Source organism: Xyrauchen texanus, chromosome 29 (genome assembly GCF_025860055.1).
Source record: "Xyrauchen texanus isolate HMW12.3.18 chromosome 29, RBS_HiC_50CHRs, whole genome shotgun sequence".
Classification (NCBI taxonomy): Eukaryota; Metazoa; Chordata; class Actinopteri; order Cypriniformes; family Catostomidae; genus Xyrauchen; species Xyrauchen texanus.
The window spans coordinates 22,425,916-22,446,988 of NC_068304.1; the positions used below are offsets into that span (position 1 = coordinate 22,425,916).

At 38.3% G+C, this 21,073-nt stretch overlaps 1 protein-coding gene across 6 annotated transcripts in view; it reads left to right on the forward strand.

Annotated features, from left to right (window-relative positions):
• Window positions 1-21,073, forward strand: part of LOC127622919 (rho family-interacting cell polarization regulator 1-like) — an 81,948-nt gene that overhangs the window by 52,427 nt on the left and 8,448 nt on the right. For 3 of the 6 annotated variants that reach the window (XM_052097085.1, XM_052097082.1, XM_052097081.1), the window contains exons 3-18: window positions 172-324; window positions 1,252-1,330; window positions 1,588-1,611; window positions 1,754-1,807; window positions 4,254-4,403; window positions 7,243-7,306; window positions 8,128-8,171; window positions 9,137-9,262; window positions 11,687-11,835; window positions 12,016-12,145; window positions 13,080-13,223; window positions 14,700-15,707; window positions 18,251-18,387; window positions 18,669-18,825; window positions 19,437-19,572; window positions 19,847-20,008. In XM_052097085.1, coding sequence (XP_051953045.1) covers window positions 172-324; window positions 1,252-1,330; window positions 1,588-1,611; window positions 1,754-1,807; window positions 4,254-4,403; window positions 7,243-7,306; window positions 8,128-8,171; window positions 9,137-9,262; window positions 11,687-11,835; window positions 12,016-12,145; window positions 13,080-13,223; window positions 14,700-15,707; window positions 18,251-18,387; window positions 18,669-18,825; window positions 19,437-19,572; window positions 19,847-20,008 — 2,717 coding nt within the window. The remainder of the gene's footprint in view (window positions 1-171; window positions 325-1,251; window positions 1,331-1,587; window positions 1,612-1,753; window positions 1,808-4,253; window positions 4,404-7,242; window positions 7,307-8,127; window positions 8,172-9,136; window positions 9,263-11,686; window positions 11,836-12,015; window positions 12,146-13,079; window positions 13,224-14,699; window positions 15,708-18,250; window positions 18,388-18,668; window positions 18,826-19,436; window positions 19,573-19,846; window positions 20,009-21,073) is intronic. The other 3 variants (XM_052097083.1, XM_052097086.1, XM_052097087.1) reach the window with 3 other exon arrangements.

Here is a 21,073-nt window from a genome sequence, read left to right on the forward strand (position 1 = left end):
TTGTCTGTCACCATGAATGAATGGTTGCGGCTCGATCAGCACTGATGTTATTCGAGAGCACTATTGATTTAGATTTAGAGATTGTTTGTTTCCCCAGCCAGCAATAATACCTCATATCTGATGTATGGGATTGTGTCTTATTTAATGAGTGCACTTTTGTGTGTGTCCCAGGAACATCTCTGTGTTTAGCACCCCCGCGTGTGTGAGGAAAACTCCCTCCAGAGCAAGCAGGATGTTCACACTCTCCACTAAATCACCTCCTCCAAAGGTGCCCCAGCCTGAGAGGCTGGATGAGGTGTATGAGGCTCTCAAGAGAGGACTGCAGTATGTACACACATGCACACATTTGTTTTACTATATAAATGAGGACATCTCACAGACTAATATTCTAACCCTACCCCTAAGCCTAACAAGTCTTTTAATATCAGTAGATTTAAAGCAAAACATGATTTAGATGATTTATGAGCCTTTTAACTAGTAAATACCTCTGGAAATGTATTCACAAGTTGGTTTTGATCATGTTTCACTACATTAGGGAGACATTAAAAAACATTTGGTTCTCACAAGTATAGTCAAACCTGTACACACACACACAAACTTGGTACTTACCTTGAATACCTTGTATTACTTGTATTGCTTTTATGTTTATTAAGAATATTACTAGAGACTAACCTTATACCCCTAAAAGAATACTTCTGGCATTTTTTAATAAATGTTGTTTTTCTTTTTAAATTAATGTTTTTTTTCCGTCCTAATGAGGATGTTCACAAATGTCCCCAAAGTGAGGTTTTGTCAGATTTGGCATTTGAGGGACAATTTTGTCCTGAAACTGGCTAAAACTGAGTTCCTTTGCAGCAAGTTCAGTTACTGAACTTAAAAGAGTTACTTTTTCTGTTAGAAAAAACATGACTTAATTTGGAGAAACAAGGCATCTTAAGGCATAGCAAGTTTTTAATTTTGCTCAGTTTTAATGTGATTTATGTCATTGTTCAAACCTTGATGTCTAAGCAGAAGGAAAATTGGATGTTAATATTTTTTATGTGGAGTTCATATCGGATGCTCAGTACAGACTTGGCTAAATGCATGTAATAGGCATTAAAGTTAATTTTGACACATAATGCAGTGCATGTTATCAGTAAATCACACTCACAGAGAGCTATTATAGAAACAACATGGAATTTCCTTGTACAATAGATAAGTCACTGATAGCGAAGCATATACTGATAGCTTATGTCTGCTGTGTTGTTCCAGATCTTACCTGCATGTCCATCAGATGGAGCTGGACAGTCTGAATAGACAAATGAAAGAATCCAAGAGAAACTCTCGCTTGGTAAGTATAAACATCTGAGAGAGAATCACAAAAATTACGAGCATTAAAGTGCAGGCTGGGTATAGAAATATGAATCTGGAAATTAATACTTACATTTTTTTAATTAAAATGATTAAATGTTAAAAGAAATTGCTCCAAAAGAATGCATGAGTTTTTGCTCTGACTTCAATTCCACATGTATACCCATTTACTTTCAAATGTAAGGGTTTTTTAACTGTTTGATTTTAATATGACATCTATCTGTTGTTCTGCTACAGGGCTTTCTGTATGAACTTGACAAGGTGAGTGTAAACTTCTTTGTTGTCTTCCATCTTACTTGTGTTTAGATTCTGAAAGCCACATTGGGATGTTATTTATTTCATATTATTTAACAGTGACTGCCTTTCAAAATCATATTGTGATTGTTACTTGCTGTGTCCTTAGCAAGTGAAAGTGATTGAGAGATTTATGAGACGGCTGGAGTTTCATCTCAGTAAGGTAAGCCTGCTGTTTAACTGAAGTATGCAAACTGAATGTATAAATAAGCAAATATTTAAGGGCGGATGATGTGTCTTTTTTTGGTCAAATGGTATAACCCCAACCACATTTGATATTCATGATTCAAAATGTATTTGTATTTGTTTTGTCTTTTTTAAATAAGTTTGAAATTTTTTTTCTAATATATAATAATTAAGGCATGTACACCCACAGCTATTGAAGGTGTAAGGAAACTATGATATTAATTTATTACTTATAATAATTACTTACTATTACTTAATTATTATTATTTATTACTTATGAATTTGGCATATGTGCTTTAATCATCTGTGACATCCTTCTTTAGTATGCAGAATTATTTTATTTTTAGTTATGGGTTAAATGTTTAGTTTTTTATGGAATGAACAGATCTGATTATTCATTTAGTTATTTTATTTGTCAACTTTTTGTGAAATGGCAATGTGATGATTTGTCCTGTATGTGTGCAGACAACAAGATGTGACACTTGTCAAATATTATTTGTATGTGTAATGTATGTTGTGGTTCTATAAAGTTAAGAAAGCACTGCAGGTCTGTTCTTGCTCAAATTTCTCTTATTGCATGGCCCTGATGCCTTGATAAAAACATCTATATGTTTGTGTGAATGCATTCATGCATGGTGTCAAAACAGTAACAATTATTTTGTGATAGACATTCACTTACAAGATATACAGCAAAGCCCTTCCTCACAAACCCTCAAAGAACACATTTACAGACATTTCTCCCCAGTACACACATTCACGCAAACATAGACGCTCGCACACTGCAGGGGACACGGGTCACAGGCAGAGGACAGCTCTAGGGCCTGCTCGCATTCCTGGCTTGTTTGGGAAGTGGTTATACCCTCTACTGGACCCTTTGGAGTCTGAACTAACAGCCTAAACTAACCTAAGACAGCTGCACTACAGGAAGAAGCCTTCATCTTTTCTCCTCTTCCTCCTCTTTACTCCATAGCCCCATTTCTTGTGTGATTAGTGTGTGTTTTAGTTGTGAGCACTGCAGGGAGCCTGCATGCTTTAGTCATGTGAGATACAGTATGTAGGGCCTCTATGTTATGGATTATGAGGGGGAAAGTGGGGGAAATACAAAAAAGCCCATATATGAAAGTGACAGTTCACACAAAGATAAAAATTCCATCATTTACTCACCCTCCAAACCAGTATGACTTTTTTCCTTTAAACATTGGAACATAAAATGAGGTATTGCTTTCATTAGTCTGTATGGAAAAGAGTTATCAGAGTTATGAGGTTATCAGTCCCTAACACTCTAACTAATATCTCTTTTTGTGTTTCACTGGATGGCTCCTAACCACCTCCAGAAGGACAGACAGAGGGAAATATTTTCCTTCTGTAACTTTCTGTCCTCCATTCCTTCTCATTTATTGCAGGAAACCTTATAAGGGTTGCAGATTGTGTCCCACTTGTTCTTGCTTTCATAGGGATTATGTGTGTTGGTATGGTGCATACGTGTCCTCATGCTGTCTGGGTCACACTTGCGTGTTTATCACATGGTGTGCACGTGTGTATGTCTGTGTTTAGCCCAGTATGAGATACCCCTGCTGTGTTGACTATTTAATTCTGCAGGATACTGCTGCTTCTGCATTGCAGAGGATTTGGGTCATTACCATCCTTGGCCTCTTCACACAGAGAGACACACACACACACACACACACACACACACACATTATGCACATTTCATTAGCATATCAAATGAGGACCTATCCTAGATTTCTGTTGTTATATATCAAGTTAAATGATCGTTCTGACCGAATGCATCCTTATGCCTAAAAACAGAGTGTAGGTGAATGGTTGAAGTTCTTTTCATTGACACAGCATCTAAAAACATTAGGTTTTGCTAATCTCTGAAATACAGAACTTGTGCTGTGAACACATTCTATTCTAAATGGCTGTTTGTTGGGACATTAATGCTAAGCTGTTTTATTCTGAACATCTCCCCCAGTATTTGTATTTCTCTAAATTTACTTCAGTCTGTGCATAAGATGGTTGTCATTATTGGGGGTTTAACTGTTTCCTGTCTCCATATCTGACTTTTGCAGACCAACACAAGGTGCTGCGGAGAGATCAATAACATCTAAATTACTTACATTGGGGACAATGAGGCCCTACAGGAAGCACTTGGGCAATAAAAGATTAACAACAAGAAGTTGTGTGTGTGTGTGTGTGTGTGTGTGTGTGTGTGTGTGTGTGTGTGTGTGTGTGTGTGTGTGTGTGTGTGTGTGTGTGTTAGCTGGTTAATCAGGTAAATGTCACCAGTTGGATGTTGACTAGAATGGCAGCAACCTCATTATGCCATAAAATACTGAATGCTACACAAGACAATCCTTATCAACACACTTAACCTATTTCAATTTTAATAAACACTGGGGCATCGTTGGGTATTTTTACAGATTGATGAACTCTACGAGGCCTACTGTATGCAGCGCAGACTGAGAGACGGAGCCAATAAGATGGTGAAGGCTTACACTGCCTCTCCGGGCAGCAGAGAGGCCAGAGAGAGTCTGTCTGAAGCCAACAAGAGCTTCAAAGAGTACACAGAGGTTAGAGAGAGGGTGTGTGGAGATGAGTGTGTAGTGGGAAGAAATCTGGATATTTTGACAAGAATTTAATAGGAAACAGTGTAGATATGGTTTGAGAGGTTTAAGAACTGCACTTCAGTTTAGTGTTGGTAAACTGACTCAATTCAGAACTAATAAACATTTCTGTTTTAAGCCGGCACCAATTTGGCAGATGTAAAACAATTCTATTTTGGCAGGGAGTGTCATACTTCCAGACTGTTTTGCTGAGATCTCACTCTCTTCAGTCAGAGGTATGACACAATTGTCGATTAAAGGGTTCATTCACCCAAAAATGAAAATTCTCTCATTTACTCATGCCATCCCAAATGTGTATGATTTTCTTTCTTCTGCAAAACACAAGATATTTAAAAGAATATTTCAGCTCTGTTGGTCCTCACAATGCAAGTGAATGGTGACCATAATTTTGAAGGCCAAAAAGGCAGTATAAATGTAATCCTTAAAACTCCAATGGTTAAAACCACGTCTTCAGAAGTGATATGATGTGTGTTGGTGAAAAACAGATCAATGATTAAGTCCGTTTTTAACTGTAAATCTACACTTTCACATTCAGCCACTTACTGGTTGGGGCTGGTCAAAGGTGTAGTTTGACAGTAAAAAAGGACTTAAAGATTGATCTTTATCTGATCTTGATCTGTTTCTCATCCACACTTATCATATTGCTTCAAATGAAATGGATTTAACCACTGGATTCCTATTAATTACATTTATGCCTCCATTATGTCATTTTTGGACCTTCTGAGTTCTGATCACATTCTCTTGTATTGTTTGGACCTACGGAGCTGAAATATTCTTCTAAAATTCTTCGAGTTCTGAAGAAAGGTAGGAAGTCCTACACATCTGGTATGGCAGGAAGGTGAATAAATGATGAGAGAAATTTCACTTTTGGGTGAACTATCCCTTTAAAATGGTGGATACAAGCATACCAACATACTAACAATTGATTTAGGATGCAATTCATGGAGTAATTTTACCTTGTAAAAGTGTGTGATTGTGTATATATCCTCTCGAGGCTTGCCGTATAACATGTATTTCCATATTCAGCTTTTATTGAGTAAAGAAATCACATTCAATAAAAACAGACTGTTGTGCCTCATTTTCTGATTTTATTTTATTGTGGAAAACACTCTATGACAAAATCACTATGGATTACAAACAGTGTTTGATGATATGCTGCTGAGTGTGATCACTATTTAAATTTTTTTTTGGATCAGCTTGAAATCTTGTTAGTTCATTAGTAAAGAAGAAGCTCATTGGACACTTTAAAGGGGTCATATAATGCCATTTTTGTACAAGTTAATATGAATCTTTATGGTCTAAATGAAAACTTTGTTATATACTTTTATTAAAAATTCTCATTAGTAATCGTAATAATCGTAGTAATAGTAATAGAAAACACTAATTTTACCTGCTCAAAACAGCTCTGTTTTCAGCACGCCGTTTCAGTGCATATGACTTTGAATGATAATGAGCTTTGGTCACCCCGCCCCTTCTTAGCAAAACCAGCTTTATACTGACCCTCGTTTATAAAACAGTCTGGTGAAAAATGATTCGCGCAAACATGAACGCATTGACGTTGCTCGTGGGAAATATTCCCATCGTAAACAAAACTCAGCCACTGCGTCTTCAGCGGTTCAGATTTAGGAACATCAAAATAACTGCTGTGTTCGTTATTAGACCGAAGAACAGGACACCACAATCGCTTAGGCGCCATTCTGCTCCAGTGTATCAACAATGATGACGGACTATGATTGACAGCTCACTCACGAGCGAGGGCGGGTCTGTGTTGAAACACTGCTGTCAATCAACAATCCTGGGAGGGGCGTCCGACCGTGTGACGTCACACGGTCGAACGGCTCGATTTGATGCAGGGGAAAATATATAAGGAGATTAAAACAAAAAAACTGGATGGATTTTTATCATAATAGGATGGTTGTGTACAGGCACAGCCAACACACATTTCAGTACAATCAACTTGAAAAAGTGCATGTACCATTATATGACCCCTTCAAGAGAACAAGAGCCCGCCCTGGTGACAGAACAATATTTTAAGCTGGATAATTTTTTCCCGTTGCAAGAACCATTAACTTAGCAACGAGTTCCGACAGTTCCACTGCGTCAAATTTACTTCAATGTTTGTAACAGTTTAAAACTGAAATACCCTTCAAAAATGAAATAGACTGTAATACACTTCACTTTAGTGTTAGTAATGTGAATTGGCTTCAGAACTGAAAGCAACTTCAAGTTTGTTGAATGTTTAAAATGTGTCATAGAGCAACAGAAGAGTGCAGTACAGTGGTTTGAAGGAACGTAAGCAATGAACTGTGCATAATTTTCAGTTGTAAGATCCAGAGGTTAATATATAAATAAAGTAGTAATATATAGTTCCGGTAATGATAAGGCTGACAAAAAGGTGATTAGTTTTATGTCATTGTCAGGAAGTTGAAGCTTATGCTCTGCTGATTATGGCTTAGGCCAAATTATTTTTCACATCCAGTCAGATGGATATAGAGCCTAGAGAGAAATAACTAGACTGATTGGATATGCTGGTGGAAATAATGCAGCAAGGCAATCAGATTAAGAGTGGATGGCCTTTGCCAGTCAAGTGCTTTTCATTACCCTAATGGTCACTGCAAAACCCACAGTCAGCTATAGGAAGCGAATTCTCCATGAACTGCTGTATTTGTCTTCTCTCTCTCTCTCTCTCTCTCTCTCTCTCTCTCTCTCTCTCTTGCACGTCTGCCGCCATAATCTATTTTCTTCCCTATATTTACCCACTGCATCTGTCTCTATATCTCTGCAGAATATGTGCATGCTAGAGAGTGAGCTGGAGAACCAGCTGGGAGAGTTCCATGTCAAAATGAAGGGTAAGACAACACAGGCCTATCAGCTTGTCTCAATATACTGGGGTCACAATGGTCAACTCAAAACATGTTTTTTTGGGGTTCTTACAAACTTAAAAGAAATAGCTTGCCCAAAAATGAAAATTACACAATTTACTCTAATATGTTTTTAATTTACCCTAAGTTTGCTATAAACCCATGTGACTTTCTTTCTTCTATGGAACACACAAGATACATTTTTAAAAAGTCTTTTAAAAAGTGTTTATTCACCAGAAAGTTAGTGAATACTGTCTGTCAAGTTCAAAGACAAAAAAACAAAACAAAAAAAAAAAACACAATAAAACCAAAATAAAAGTAATTGATACAACTCATGCACTATATTCCAAGCCTTCTGAAGTGACAATCACTATGAATTGAAGTCACTGAAGTCAAGATTTATTCACTCTTAAATCAAGTTGTATTAATAAATTGCTTAAATCAAATATGGTGACTACATCGATAACATCAAACCTTCAGTATTTGTTCTCAGCATGTCTCGTGACCAAACATGCGACAGACCATGACACTATTCACTTAACATTATGGAGAATAAATCCTGTGATGACTTAAACACGAAAAGTAAACACATACGGGTATTAAACAACATCAGGGTGAGTAAATAATGACATAATAAAAAATTTTGGATGAACTATTCCTTTTAGGATATTTTTTTAACCATATTTTCCTCAAGCCGTTGAAATAAATGCCATAATCTGTGTCTCAAAAATAAATGTATGAGTGTTTCTGTTCCATAATCATAATCATATGTCTGCATCTTAAGCAATGATTTGTCCACTCTGTTTCAGGCCTGGCAGGTTTTGCACGACTTTGTGCAGGAGATCAGTATGAGGTGAGCTGCTTATGCTGTCTCTCGTTTAATAGGTTCATCAACTCCCCTTGTCTTGATAAAGTCATGCTACCAAATTGCATTTCATGCATTTGATAGACGCTTTTATCCAAAGCAACTTTGCATATAAGATATATATTTTATCAGTATGCGTGTTGCTTGCGAATCGAACTAATGATGTTTGTGTTGCTAATGCTATACTGTACCAGTCAAGCTACAGAAACCAATTGTCACTGATCAACTTTGTACTTGTTGGTGACAGATATGACTTATAGAGGGGTGGTGTCACTTAGTGGTTAAGGATCTGGGATGGTAACTGCAAGGTTTTTAATTTGAACTCACAAGGGGTGATCCATGAGTCAATACAAGCTTGCCCTTAAGCATGCTTTGTATAAAATCGTCTGCTAAATGACTACTTCTTTTACTAGAGACAGAGTAACGCATTAGCACTGCTCCCTAGTGTGCTCAAAGCATCTGCAGAGAAGAACACATTTTGGAAAGCAGAGGATAATTAAAGAAAGACTAATATTAATGTGTCAGCCCTGCCTCCACCTGTTCAACATGCAGAGGATTTGGAATTACTGACAGGCTAATCAATGCAGTGAGTCAGCACAGTCTGCTCAGCTGGAGCCCACAGACATGTGACTGCAGGGAGGTTGTGAGACATTGACTCGAGAATCTAGAGATGATGAGAGAAAGAGAGAGGATGGCAGAGACTTATTTTTTTACAGCCCATCTGTTGTTCTCACTCTGTTCTTTGCTTTTACTGTACAAAAACAAACAAAAGCCAATATTTTATCCACCTTTACCTGCATAAATGAATGTCTGTTTTCTGTTGTTTCAAAGCCTGACTTGACAAGTATTTTAATAAATTGATTGTGTGCTCTTCAGGATTCATTCATTCTCTGTGCCAATTAGTCATACAGTTCATATATATGAGCTGTAATATTAAATTAATTCCTCCGCAGATATTTATGAAGTATGGTCGCCAGCGGTGGAAGCTGCGAGGTCGGATTGAGATCAATGGCAAGCAAGTGTGGGACAGTGAGGAGATGGTCTTCCTCCCCCTCATCACAGAGTTCCTATCTATAAAGGTATGAATATACAATCATGTTCACTCAAATCTTCTCTGCTCTTGCCTGTTTTGCTCCTTTCCTCTCTTTCTCTCTCCCACCCACACAATCAATCTCAGTTGCATCAGTCTGTTACATTAATGCACATAACAGCACTACAGCTGGACTTTGACTTCTTTGTCCTCTCCCATGACACATATCTGCATGTGCGGGAAGGGAAAGGGATGGAGAGAGGAAGACTGCATGGGAGAAAGTGAGGGGATTTTACAGAACATAGCAATCTATTGAAAAATGGAGAGAGGCTCCAGGGGAGGAATGAATAGAATGCAGCTGATGTTTGTCAAATTTTTTTTAGATATGCCTGAGAGATGTAAAAGGAGCTGTTGGGTCTGTCCCAAAGAGCTGTGTGACTAGATTACATGACAGAGAGCTCTGTTTGAAACTATATTCCTCACTGGAAATATGCCTGACCCTATCTCTGAGCATGATCAGCATTTCATTTCATTGATCAGAAATCAAAAGTGATCCCATTTACTGCTATAATATCATTAGTCTTATTGTGCATGATTCATCAGTGCAGATTGTTCAAAAGAAAAAGGGTGTGTTTTAGTAATCTTTTATCAATATGTAGTAACTTTCTCCACCACTGACACCACATTTCTGCTGATGTGAGACCACTCCACTTCTGTCCTGCGTATTTCCTCCTGAATATTCTGTCACTTCAAAAAACATGGCATGTTTTATTTTGTCATTAGGGTTAGGTCTTAAAACTGTTGCAGTTCTTACAAAACAAAGTGATTCCTAAAGGCCCCAGCACACTTAGGGTGCTTTCACACTAGCACTTTTGGTGCGCACACTATATTATTGTAATTAGTGATGGCACTGTTACTACTGCAAAGATACATGTATAAAAGAATGTTAATGGGCAGAATACAGGCAAAAGAATGATGATAGGCATAATTTACTATAAGCAGATGTGCAAATAGATTTTGCTATAGAAGGGACATGAGTGAAGCAGCATATCAAACAATAGTGTGAATGGGCACTTAAGAGTATTTGTGAAGATTTTATTCCTTTTGTAGATAAATTAAACAAATAAACAAAATCGCACAACATGTTCTTTGAAAATGTCTGTACGTGAGCAATCGTACAGATGTGGGTAAATTTGCACCATCTTGCTAATAACTCCACACACCGGTGTGTTCATTTTGACTGATCTTAAAGGGATAGTGTGACAGGTTTCTTTATTATAATGGAGGAAGCGAGGGCCAGGTAAATGTCCAACGTAACTCTTTTATTTGACACTTTTCAGCGTTCTACACAAAATGTTCTGCTTTTCAGCACCATGTCAAATACAGTCACACACACAGCTTTGTGCGTCTCTCTCTCTCTCCCTCCTCCGGTAGACTGGACTGCTCTTTTATATCCCTCTCAGCTCTCACTGCAAACACAAACAGCTGTTAAAGTTCATTTCCAACAGGTGTCAATCCTTCGCTCTCCACAGACGTCGCTCGGCCACGCCCCCATCACCACAGATAGTCCACCCAAAAATGTAAATTCTCTTATTTACTCACCCTCATGCCATCCCAGATGTGTACGACTTTCTTCTGTAGAACATAAATTAAGATTTATAGAATATCTCAGCTCTGTTGGTCCATACAATGCAAGTGAATGGTGATTAGACCTTTTGTCACTCCAAAAAGCACATAAAGGAAACATAAAAGTAATCCATATGACTCCAGAGTTTAAATCCATATCTTCAGAAGCAATATAATAGGTGTGGGTGAAAAACAGAACAAATTTTAAGAAATTATTTACTCTAAATCTCCAATTTAACTTTCACTTTGAGATGTGAAAGTGAAACTAAACAGGCACTGTTTCTCACCCACTCCTATTGTATAGCTTCTGAATATATGGCTTTTAACCACTGGAGTCTTTTGGATTACTTCTATGTTTCCTTTATGTGATTTTTGGAGCTACAAAGGTCTGGTCAACATTCACTTGCATTGTATGGACTTACAGAGCTGAGATCTTCTAAAAATCTTTGTTTGTTTTCTGCTGAAGAATGAAAGTCATGCATATGTAAATGATGAGAGAATTTTCATTTTTGGGAAAAAATGGGAATCTGCTGTCGGCCTCAAAGTAGGTGGAGCCCCAGGTTACACCTACTGATGACGTGGACCAATGGCAGTAAGGTGTTTAGCAGCCGGTAAGAATTTTTCCTAAAGGTTTGCAATTGTGAGCTGTTACGAACCACCGAAATGAACTCAAAACCACATTATTTTTGGCCAGATTTTGTTCTAAATGACATCACACCCATTCGTTCTTTGATTTCTTAGGAAGAATGCAAGGGCCTTAATGTTGGCAGATACTCCGTTGTGTCAGTTACTGATCCAATGATGACATTTTTTTTCCTAAATTAATATATCCTATATGGTTGTTAAGGTGACAGAGCTGAAGAGTCTGGCCAATCATGTGGTGGTGGGGAGTGTCTCCTGTGAGACGAAGGACCTGTTTGCTGCCTTGCCCCAAACTGTAGCTGTGGATATCAATGACTTGGGCACCATCAAACTCAGTCTAGAGGTGTCGTGGAAGTATGTACAGCTTTGGAGGATTGTTATGGGGGTGATATCATATTAAATGTCACCATTGAAAGATCTTTAAATCTTACCACTTTAAAAGAAAATTGGTTACAGAAATGTATTAGTATAAAACTAATTTCATTTTAAATGCACTGTTAACACGGATGTCCTTATCTCACTTTTCTTCTGTAGTCCATTTGACAAAGATGATCAGTCATCTTCAGCTAGCACCGTGAACAAAGCTCCTTCTGTCAACAAACGCTTCTCCACGTACAACCAGAGTCCTCCAGACACCCCGTCTCTGCGTGAACAGGCCTTCTATGTGAGTCTGTCCACTGCCTTAATGGTTGTTCTATTTTGACTGACAAAACCTTTTAAATATTTCTTGTTCCCTGAATATATCTGCTTTCATATTTCATCTGCTTTGCTCCCAATACATTTGTGGGTGATTTATTTGATCTAAATTGAACTAAACATTTCTGCTAAGTGCATACCACCATAATGTGAAAAGGCTCTTTAATGTTCTAATGGTCCAATCCAGAATAATCCACAAGACCCTAGTCCCTTAAGATTTCATATCGGGCAATATGCTCCACATAGATTTGAATATTGTTTCTCAGAAGTATCTTGTTCTCTGATTTTGAAGATCATAGAAACATAAGTGTCTCCATTTCTCATAAACTGCCTTTTTCATGATAGACCCAGTCAGGAGGTTAGACCAATAGATGGTCTGTGTAAAGAACTGGACTAGATCTATGTTTGATGGCTCAGATTGCCTTGCACCAAAAGAGATCTAGCATTAGCCCGCTGGAAGTAAGGAAGAGTATTTTGGGACCCAACAGTCGAATCAATTTTCATAATTTTAAGTGTTTTAAGATGCTGCGTCAAGTTTAAAATGGTTTTAATCTAATCTTTTCCAAATAAATTATTGAGCTCAGTTGCTCAGTTGACTGAAAGTTACCATGTCCATTGTCAATGCAAATTGCGGTCCGACGAGGGTTTGGATAAAATAAAATAAAAAGTACCGTAACCATTTATAAAATTACAAAAAGAGGCCATTTTTAATGCAGGTTTGTGTTTAGTTTGTAGATTTCAATTGAAAAAACAAAATTATAATTTTTTTCAATTATTATTGTTGTTGTTATTGTGTTTTCATGATCGATCAGTTCTTTTAATTCTGAGTACTTTGGTACTCGTGCACATCTCTAGCTAGCAATCAGTTTTTACATTCTCTACCTTAAAATTACTGCATGCAGACAGCTCCACGGAGCATGATGTCCAAACAGCGCTGGTCCTTAGTGGACGTGTTCCGGGACACGCTGACAGAGAAACTTACTCAGAGCTGCTCATGCAGCGATGTCACTTCAGTCCGCCTGTGGTCCTCTCTGCCCTCCAACCATGTAAGTGTGGTTAGCCCGTAGCGCTAGTGTGACTGTCTAGTTGAATAGCTTTAGTTAGTTGTCTGTAATTGGCTGGAAGGTTGTGATTGCTACTAGCCTTGAACAGCGGCGAGCACGAAAAACAGGTTTGTATGGTACTTCTATCATAGTTGTAATAATTAGTAGTGTCTGCAGTTGATCTTGGTAATTGTAGTTGTGATTTTGTCCAGTTTCTGTCAGAGTTCTTGTTATAAAGTAGAACAAATAAAATTTAAGGTACATGTTGTTTGTAGCATGATTTAATAGCCAAGTTTCCTTCTGTCTTGCTGTGAGTGACAACAGTAGCATTTACATACAAACAAAGTCCCAGCCATCCAAAATTCATTCAGCCATTGCTGTTATTGTTTTGGAGGGTGGTCACATTTACCCAGTGAGGCAGAGAGTGGCTGAAGCAGAAGCCAATTAGAGGGAGCAGGGAGTGTGTTGGCTCTCTCAGCCTGATGGCAGTCTGCTCTCCACTGTAATGAAGAAAATGTGTTTGGAGATTCATGATAATGCTGAGTGACAGAGAACACACTCCCATCATCTACTGTACTCGCTGCCTCCTTTTTAACTACTCTGCTGTCTCATCACTGTCCTTATACTGTGAATTCTTTTAGTTCAGAGTGTGTCACTTCATGGACCAAATAAAATGGGTAAGGTGGGTAATTTCTGCGCCAATAGTGTAACCAAAGAGAATTGCAAAAATAAAGAACATTGTAAAATTTTAATCAGGTGTCCCAAACACTCCCTTTGTCTGCCATTGGTCAAAACAAACAGATAATTAAAATGGTCTACAAGGCCCTTTCATATGACTTGTGTCTGGGCATCATCCCACCAATCAACACAAATGTGTGGGGCGTAGTAGGGGGGCCTCCTTTATCATTTTGGCATCCAACCAGAACTGGGGGAGCACAAGAAAAATCTATGGGGGCAGTGCCCCAGCCCCCCCTTAGACCCGGCCATGGAGTCGAGTCTCTAGTATGCTACATGTGAGGAGCCCTATTTGTGGCATGTGGAATTACTGCCTATGTAGTGTGTTACAAATGTATCACTTAGGAGGCTGCATTTCAGTATGCTGCCATAGAAGACAGGTACCTTTGTAGGCACGAGGCATCCTAGGCAGCTAACTAATTTTCTGAACAGACCCAATTTATTTAGATATGCAAAGTTTTAATTTCACACTGGCACCACCATGATGCCTCATGCAAATTATCTGGTAATCACAGGCTGCACGGTGTCAAAGTTGAAATTGATGATGAATTATGTTTGACGCATTACAGCACATGACTTGTGCTCACCAATGCATTGGCAGTAAAGATTTAGCTTGAATGTTTCCTCCATGAAATTCAAGTTATTGGCTTGAATATTGACATGAGTCATGTAAATGGGCCTTTTCTTAAATTATCTTAATCATGATAATTTGATTTCATCCTCATAAGCTCTTTCTTCCATTAGAACATGTTGAAGAGACAGGAAGAGATGGAGAATGGAACAGCATGGTCAAATTCCTCGGAATCCTCAGACGATTCATCCAGTCCACGGCTTTCCTTGGGAATGCGTCACGCACATAAAAACTTAGTCAAGCCTGAGGTACAAGCTACTCCTCCCGCCATTGAAATCTCTTTTGCCCCACGTGACTCAGCGACCTCTACTCCCACGCGCCTGGCCAATCAGAAAGAAGAGGATGAGGAGGAGGAAGAGGAGGCAAATCTCAAGAAACCAGCAGCAAAAATAATCACTGAGTCCCCTGTGAAACACGAAGTGCCCAACGGCCATCCCCGATATTCTCGTTCTCTTAGCCACATCAGCGAGAACAGTGTAGATGGAGTTTTGACAGATAGATTGACTGGGGAGTCCTTGGAGACCACTGAAGGGACTTCAATGGTCTCCTCGATATCAGTAAGTGACTTAGGTAAGCCCCACAGAGCAGAAACCTGTTTTGTCGTACCAGAGACTCAGGAGATCTGCCCTGTTCCTTACCCAGCCATCTGTGAACCAACCTGCACAGCTGAGCCACTGAACTGTCCAGAAAGGAGCTCCTGCAAAGAGCAGCAGGGACTTCCTGCTGTAACCACAACCTGTGACTCATCTGAAAAAGCTAACAAAGAGCTCAGTTCTAGGCCAAGCTCTGTCTCCTTCACCTGTGGTGAGAAGCACTCTTCCCCCAGTGCTATTGTCTTGTCCCAGCATTCGAAAGCATCAAGGACTGATTTCTCAATACAGAACCATGAGTCATGCCTCACAAAGACACAAACAGACAATCTGCTAGCTGAGAAGTCTGGTTCTTTGGTAGAGACAAGACCTACGGATGATTATGAGATACAATCAGCAGACAGCAGTGTGGAGGAAGCCCTTAGTGCAGTTATGTCCTCTCTTGACGACTGCAGAGGCCAGTTCCCAGAACTGCAGGTCTTGGAGCAAGAGCTGAAATTGTTGGAAGAAGTACTTGCAGTGAGTGACAAAGTAAATTATTATTATTATTTGTTTCAGTTGTTTGCACATACAATGGCCCCGAAAAGTTTTTGAACACCCCATTAAAAATATATGAATGTTTTGCATTAAATAACAATATCAAACCCAGTGTTATCAAGTGATGTTAAACATTAGTTAAAAAAGTAATCCACAACAAATATTGATAATTTATTATTAAGGGTTTTTCCACTCAACAAATTCAAAGTCATTTCTGTTTTTCCTTCTTGTTCTTTGGCTTATACATAACAATAATATTTTAGAAATATGTGTAACCCAAGTAATGTACTTAAAAGTAATATTTTTAATTGAAAGTCAATTACTGTAATCTAATTGAAAGAATTTGACAAATGAATGCATTACACAACTTAAAAAAATATACATAGAAGTTGCAGCAACTAATTTCTTTGTAATCAGATTGCACCCAACACTGGTGGCATTTGCAAACTTACGATGTTTGACCTTATCTCAAAAATAACTACTTTTCTTAGACATTTTTGCAATGACCAGCTGTGTCTATGTGATATTTAGCGGATGAATGAAGTTCGTTCCCCTCAAGTTTACACAGTTGTACTTGCATTGTAGCCACAGGTGTAGTTTGTCACATTAACTATGTTTCCACTAACATTTGACTAACAAAAAGTGTACTTTTGAATGTATTTGTCTAAATTAAAGAGTATATTTATTGTTTTATCATTTAAAACTTAACAAACTTCACTTGCTTTGCTTGAAATCTCTGGTTGTGATATCTTTCTTTAAATTAAATGCCTCTTGGGTTAATATTTTGTTATGTAATGCAATGCTGTTCCTACATTTTTAAGTGTGGCTTAAGTGCCCAAATACCTCTTGGGGCCACTGTATGCAAGTGCACACCTCTACCTCTGTGATTCTAAGAATCCATATGCACTAGTGCTTTCACAACAGGTCATATATACTGTATAGTTCACCACATTTGATCAACATTTTAAATCTTTTATGAGGTGAAATAGGTAAAGGAGGTTGAAAGCAGAGGAATCTTTACATTAACTTCTGTCCTTTGCAGTGGGGCTTCCCAGATGTTGGGTGTAGCTCTTCCTGGCTGACTGAGATGCCAGGTTTTGGGTGTTTCACTTTTAAATATCCATGACTCATGATAACCATCAAATTCTCAGATCCGGGTTTGGGTCCAGAGATTGAGGCTTTGGTCTTTGAATGTAGAACAATAGAATTCATCAAATATATTTTCTTTGTTTCACTGTTTCATTCTGTCTATAGAGGGCAGGTCTTCCTGACACAAGTTAGCTTAGTCATAGACCAAACACTGTTCAATGGAAATTGTCTTTTTCCAGGACTGTCCTTAAGAATGTTCCAGGTTCTATTCCAGGTTAATTGAAGCTCTATTGACAGCATTTGCTGAAGCTAAAGATTACCACACAAAGTAATTTTGAATCATGCCTCAATTTGTAAAACAAACAAAGATCCTGTTTGCAGTAACACACTTACAATTCAAGTCTATGGGGTAAGGTATTCTGGAGGTTTCAAAGGAACAAATGTGCTGCTCATATTTTTAGTAGCACTTATTAATTCTCCCATTGTACAAAAATTAGTTGTAATGTTTTCTATATTGTCCTTTTTTAATGTGTATTTAACCTGGAACATTAAAGGAAATGTTCACCCAAAAATGAAGATTCTCATCAATTGCTTACCCTCTTGCCAACCCTGATGTGTGTGACTTTCTTTCTTTTGCAGGACACAAACGAAGATTTTTAGAAATATATCTCAGCTCTGTAGGTCCATACAATGCAAGTGAATGGTGACCAAAACTTTGAATCTCCATAAAGCACAAAAAGTCAGCATAAAAGTAATCCACACGACTCCAGTAATTTAATACATTTCTTCTGAAGTGATCCAGTCGGTTTTGGATGAACCATTCCAAAATGTTTTTTCCCTTTTTCACTGTACATCTTGCCATTGCGATCGCTTGGTATGATCATGATTTCAAGCTCGATCACACTTCATAGTACTTAACGCATGTGCAGAGTGCTAGATGGCACTAGGAAGTGTAATAGAGATTGGAATCATGATCGCCAAGGAGATTTATAGTGAAAAAGGAGGATAGCGCTTCAGAAGACATGGATTAAAACACTGGAGTCATATGGATTACTTTTATGATGCCTTAATATGTTTTTTGGAGCTTCAAAGTTCCAACCACCATTCACTTGATTTTATAGAGCTACAGAGCTGGAATACTTTTCAAAAAATCTTCATTCGTGTTCTGCAGAAAAACGTTAGACATACACATCCGGGATGGCATGAGGGGTGAGTAAATTATGAAAGAATTTACATTTTCTGGTGAACTTTTCCTTTAAGCTGGAAGTTCTGTGGTTTTCTTCAGTTTAATATGAATATAAATGTAGTTTTCAAGAACATTGGATACATTTCACACCTTTCAATTTAAAATCAAAATGTCATTTGTGATTATTAGTGAAAGTGAAAAGAGATAGATAGTAAGTTTGTTGAATGTTTTGTTGATTTCTTGTGTGTGAATGTATGTGAAGGTACGGAATCGCAGTCGTTCGTCCAGTGTCAGTTTGACAGTTGAGACTGCTCTTGGAAGCTTTGACTTCCTCAATACATCAGACCTGGAGGAGGAAGAAGACGAGGAGGATGGAGAGAGACAGAGTATGGCAGACAGGTCAGAACTTGAGAAATGTCTCACTTTTCTGCGGTCTTGTTATTTTATATGTAAAGAAAAAGAAAACAAAATCCGGTTCAACCAAGATTTTTCCTCAAAACACACCTCTTTATAATAATATGGTATTCTACTGCCACCTAGAGAATAGAAGGACAACTGAACAGAAACTGTTTGAGGAAATGATTTTCAAACTTGTAAAAGTATTGTATGGATTATTGCCACTTCCCTCTTTTTATCTGACGTCTTTTGGTCTTCATATTTGTATGTTGTGATGGATACAGCGCTGCAGAGCGGCCAGCAGCTGTGGAGAGCGCAGGGGAGGATGAGGGTTGTGAGGCAAGATGTTGGGACGCTCCCTCTGGTCCTCTCAGCACAGGGTGCATGGCTCTAGATCACACCCTGCTGGTTCATCTGAAGTACTGCAGCTCACAGCTACTGGTCAGTAACTTCAGTTAAATGTAATACTTCATTAGGATGTTTGGTCCCACGTGTGTGTGTGTGTGTGTGTGAACTTTTTATATATATATATATATATATATATATACACATATATACATATACATACATACATACATACACTGGGAACAGCAGGAAATATTTCACTTTCAATATTTCCTAATATTGCACTGTGTAAACACAAACCAACTGATATTCAGCCTTTATGAAAAGTCCTTTGGTACATTGATTGTGTCATATGGTAATACCAGGGTTCTTTGATGTATAATGTGGTACTGAATGTTTGCTATGGTATGTACCTGATACTCCAAGGTATTTTAAAGAATACTGTTGTGCTACCCAAATAACATGGTTTTATTAGGTCCAAACAGTCATGGTAATACATTGTATTTTTGATACTTTAAAAAATATATATTTTAATTAAATGGGATTTGTGAACTTGATAGCTGCACATTTATTTGCTCTCCATCATTTTGTTTCCTGAATCATTTTTGTTTTCTATTTTCGCAGGTGTTTGTTTTAAAGCCCCAATCATTTCTTGGGGATGACTGGTCTACATTTAACAATGCTCTGTATTTTGTTGTTGTGAACAGAGGTTAGGGACATTCGGGCCTCTGCGCTGTGGGGAGATGTACGCTCTAGACCGTCTCCTCAGGGAGGCTCGAGTGCTCGAGCTAATTCGATGGGTTGTCAAGGACTCAAGGGGCGGAGTCATTCAACCAGAGGAGGGTATGTCTCACAAGATTTGTTTTAGAGGATGTTTAGTTTTATAGTAGTGTGTTAAATTATTTTTTTGCTATCTGCTGTATATATTTGCAAGGTTTTTCTGTAGTGTTATTTGTGTCTCAGTCGGTCCGCAATTTCTCCCAATTCACTGGATTTTTCAGACATGATATATTATAAATTATTATGCATGGAAAATAATAACTTTATATAAGATATTTTTTCGGAAAACATCTTTCAAGCGCTCACTCTCTCTCTTTCACTTTGTATGTCGGAGCAGTTGTTCCTCAATTAGATCAGTGCCAAGGGGCTGTGTTACTATGGCGGCAGTGCACGGATGGCTGCAGTGTGTACAGCACTTCCACAGATGCTTTCTTGCAGGCGCTCAGCAATGCTTATGCCAGCAATATCCCAGAGAGAGGAGACGGCTTTGCAGACACAGGTATGTGTGTGGGGGTCAGGTGTTTTCTATATTGTGAGGCTCAAATGTCCCTACAAGGACAGTAAAACCTACTAAAGTTTTCATTAAAATCTAAATATGCAGTGTTTATATCTTGAGTTTAGGTTATGTTAGGTTTAGTGATAGGGAATTAGGGTATACTGTAGAAAATGTCAATAGCTCAGTATAAAAACAATAAAAGTCAATTGAAATTCCCCACCTTGTGAAATGTGTGTGCATGAATATTGTAATGCTCGAGCAAGCACTGTAAACCGTTGTTGTGATATTGTTTATTAATAAAAATTGCTGTTTAATCAACTAATCAAAATAAATGTGAAAACAAAGTTCGATTTTATCTAAGTATTTACTGCTAATCATCAATTCTAGTGGTCTCTGGGGCAATTAAGGGGGGTTCCACACTGGCTGTTTAGTCGACACAGAGCACAGTTCACATGAAACGTTGGTAATACGAAAGCTGTTTTGTAGTCCGGGGGCAGACAGCACGAACCCGAGACTACCTGTAGGAGGTTATCCAAGTTTGGTTGCAGTGGAACTGTGGCACTTTTTGCATGAGTGAGGAAGCAACCTGTACTCGGGTCCACATTTGTTCAGGACGTAAAATTACTAAATAGTTTTAGCCGATTTAAGCACAATGCCATCATCAGTTGCACCATGAAAGACATGGGAACATTTTGAAATACAGAAGAGGTGAGGTGCCTATATATGCGTGAGTGAGCGTGCAACTAGCTGTGTCTTTAAAAAAGATAGTTTGTGAGCAACCGATATAGACGCCTTCTCCTGGAGAAGTACAACAGCTGAGTTACGGCATGTGACGCACAGAGGCACAAGCTTCGTCCACTCTGATGTGCATAATGACACCAAATTAATATAAACAAACACAAATATAGTGCCCAATTGCGTTTTCCATCATGTGCACGTTTGTGATGGAAAGCACTGGGGTTGACAGAATCAAATGTGATTCTGAAACTGGACCAATGCTGTGGGGGGATTTGGACCGCAGCTAATATGCCCAGTGTGAAAATCACCAAAAAATCTCTACATTACAAT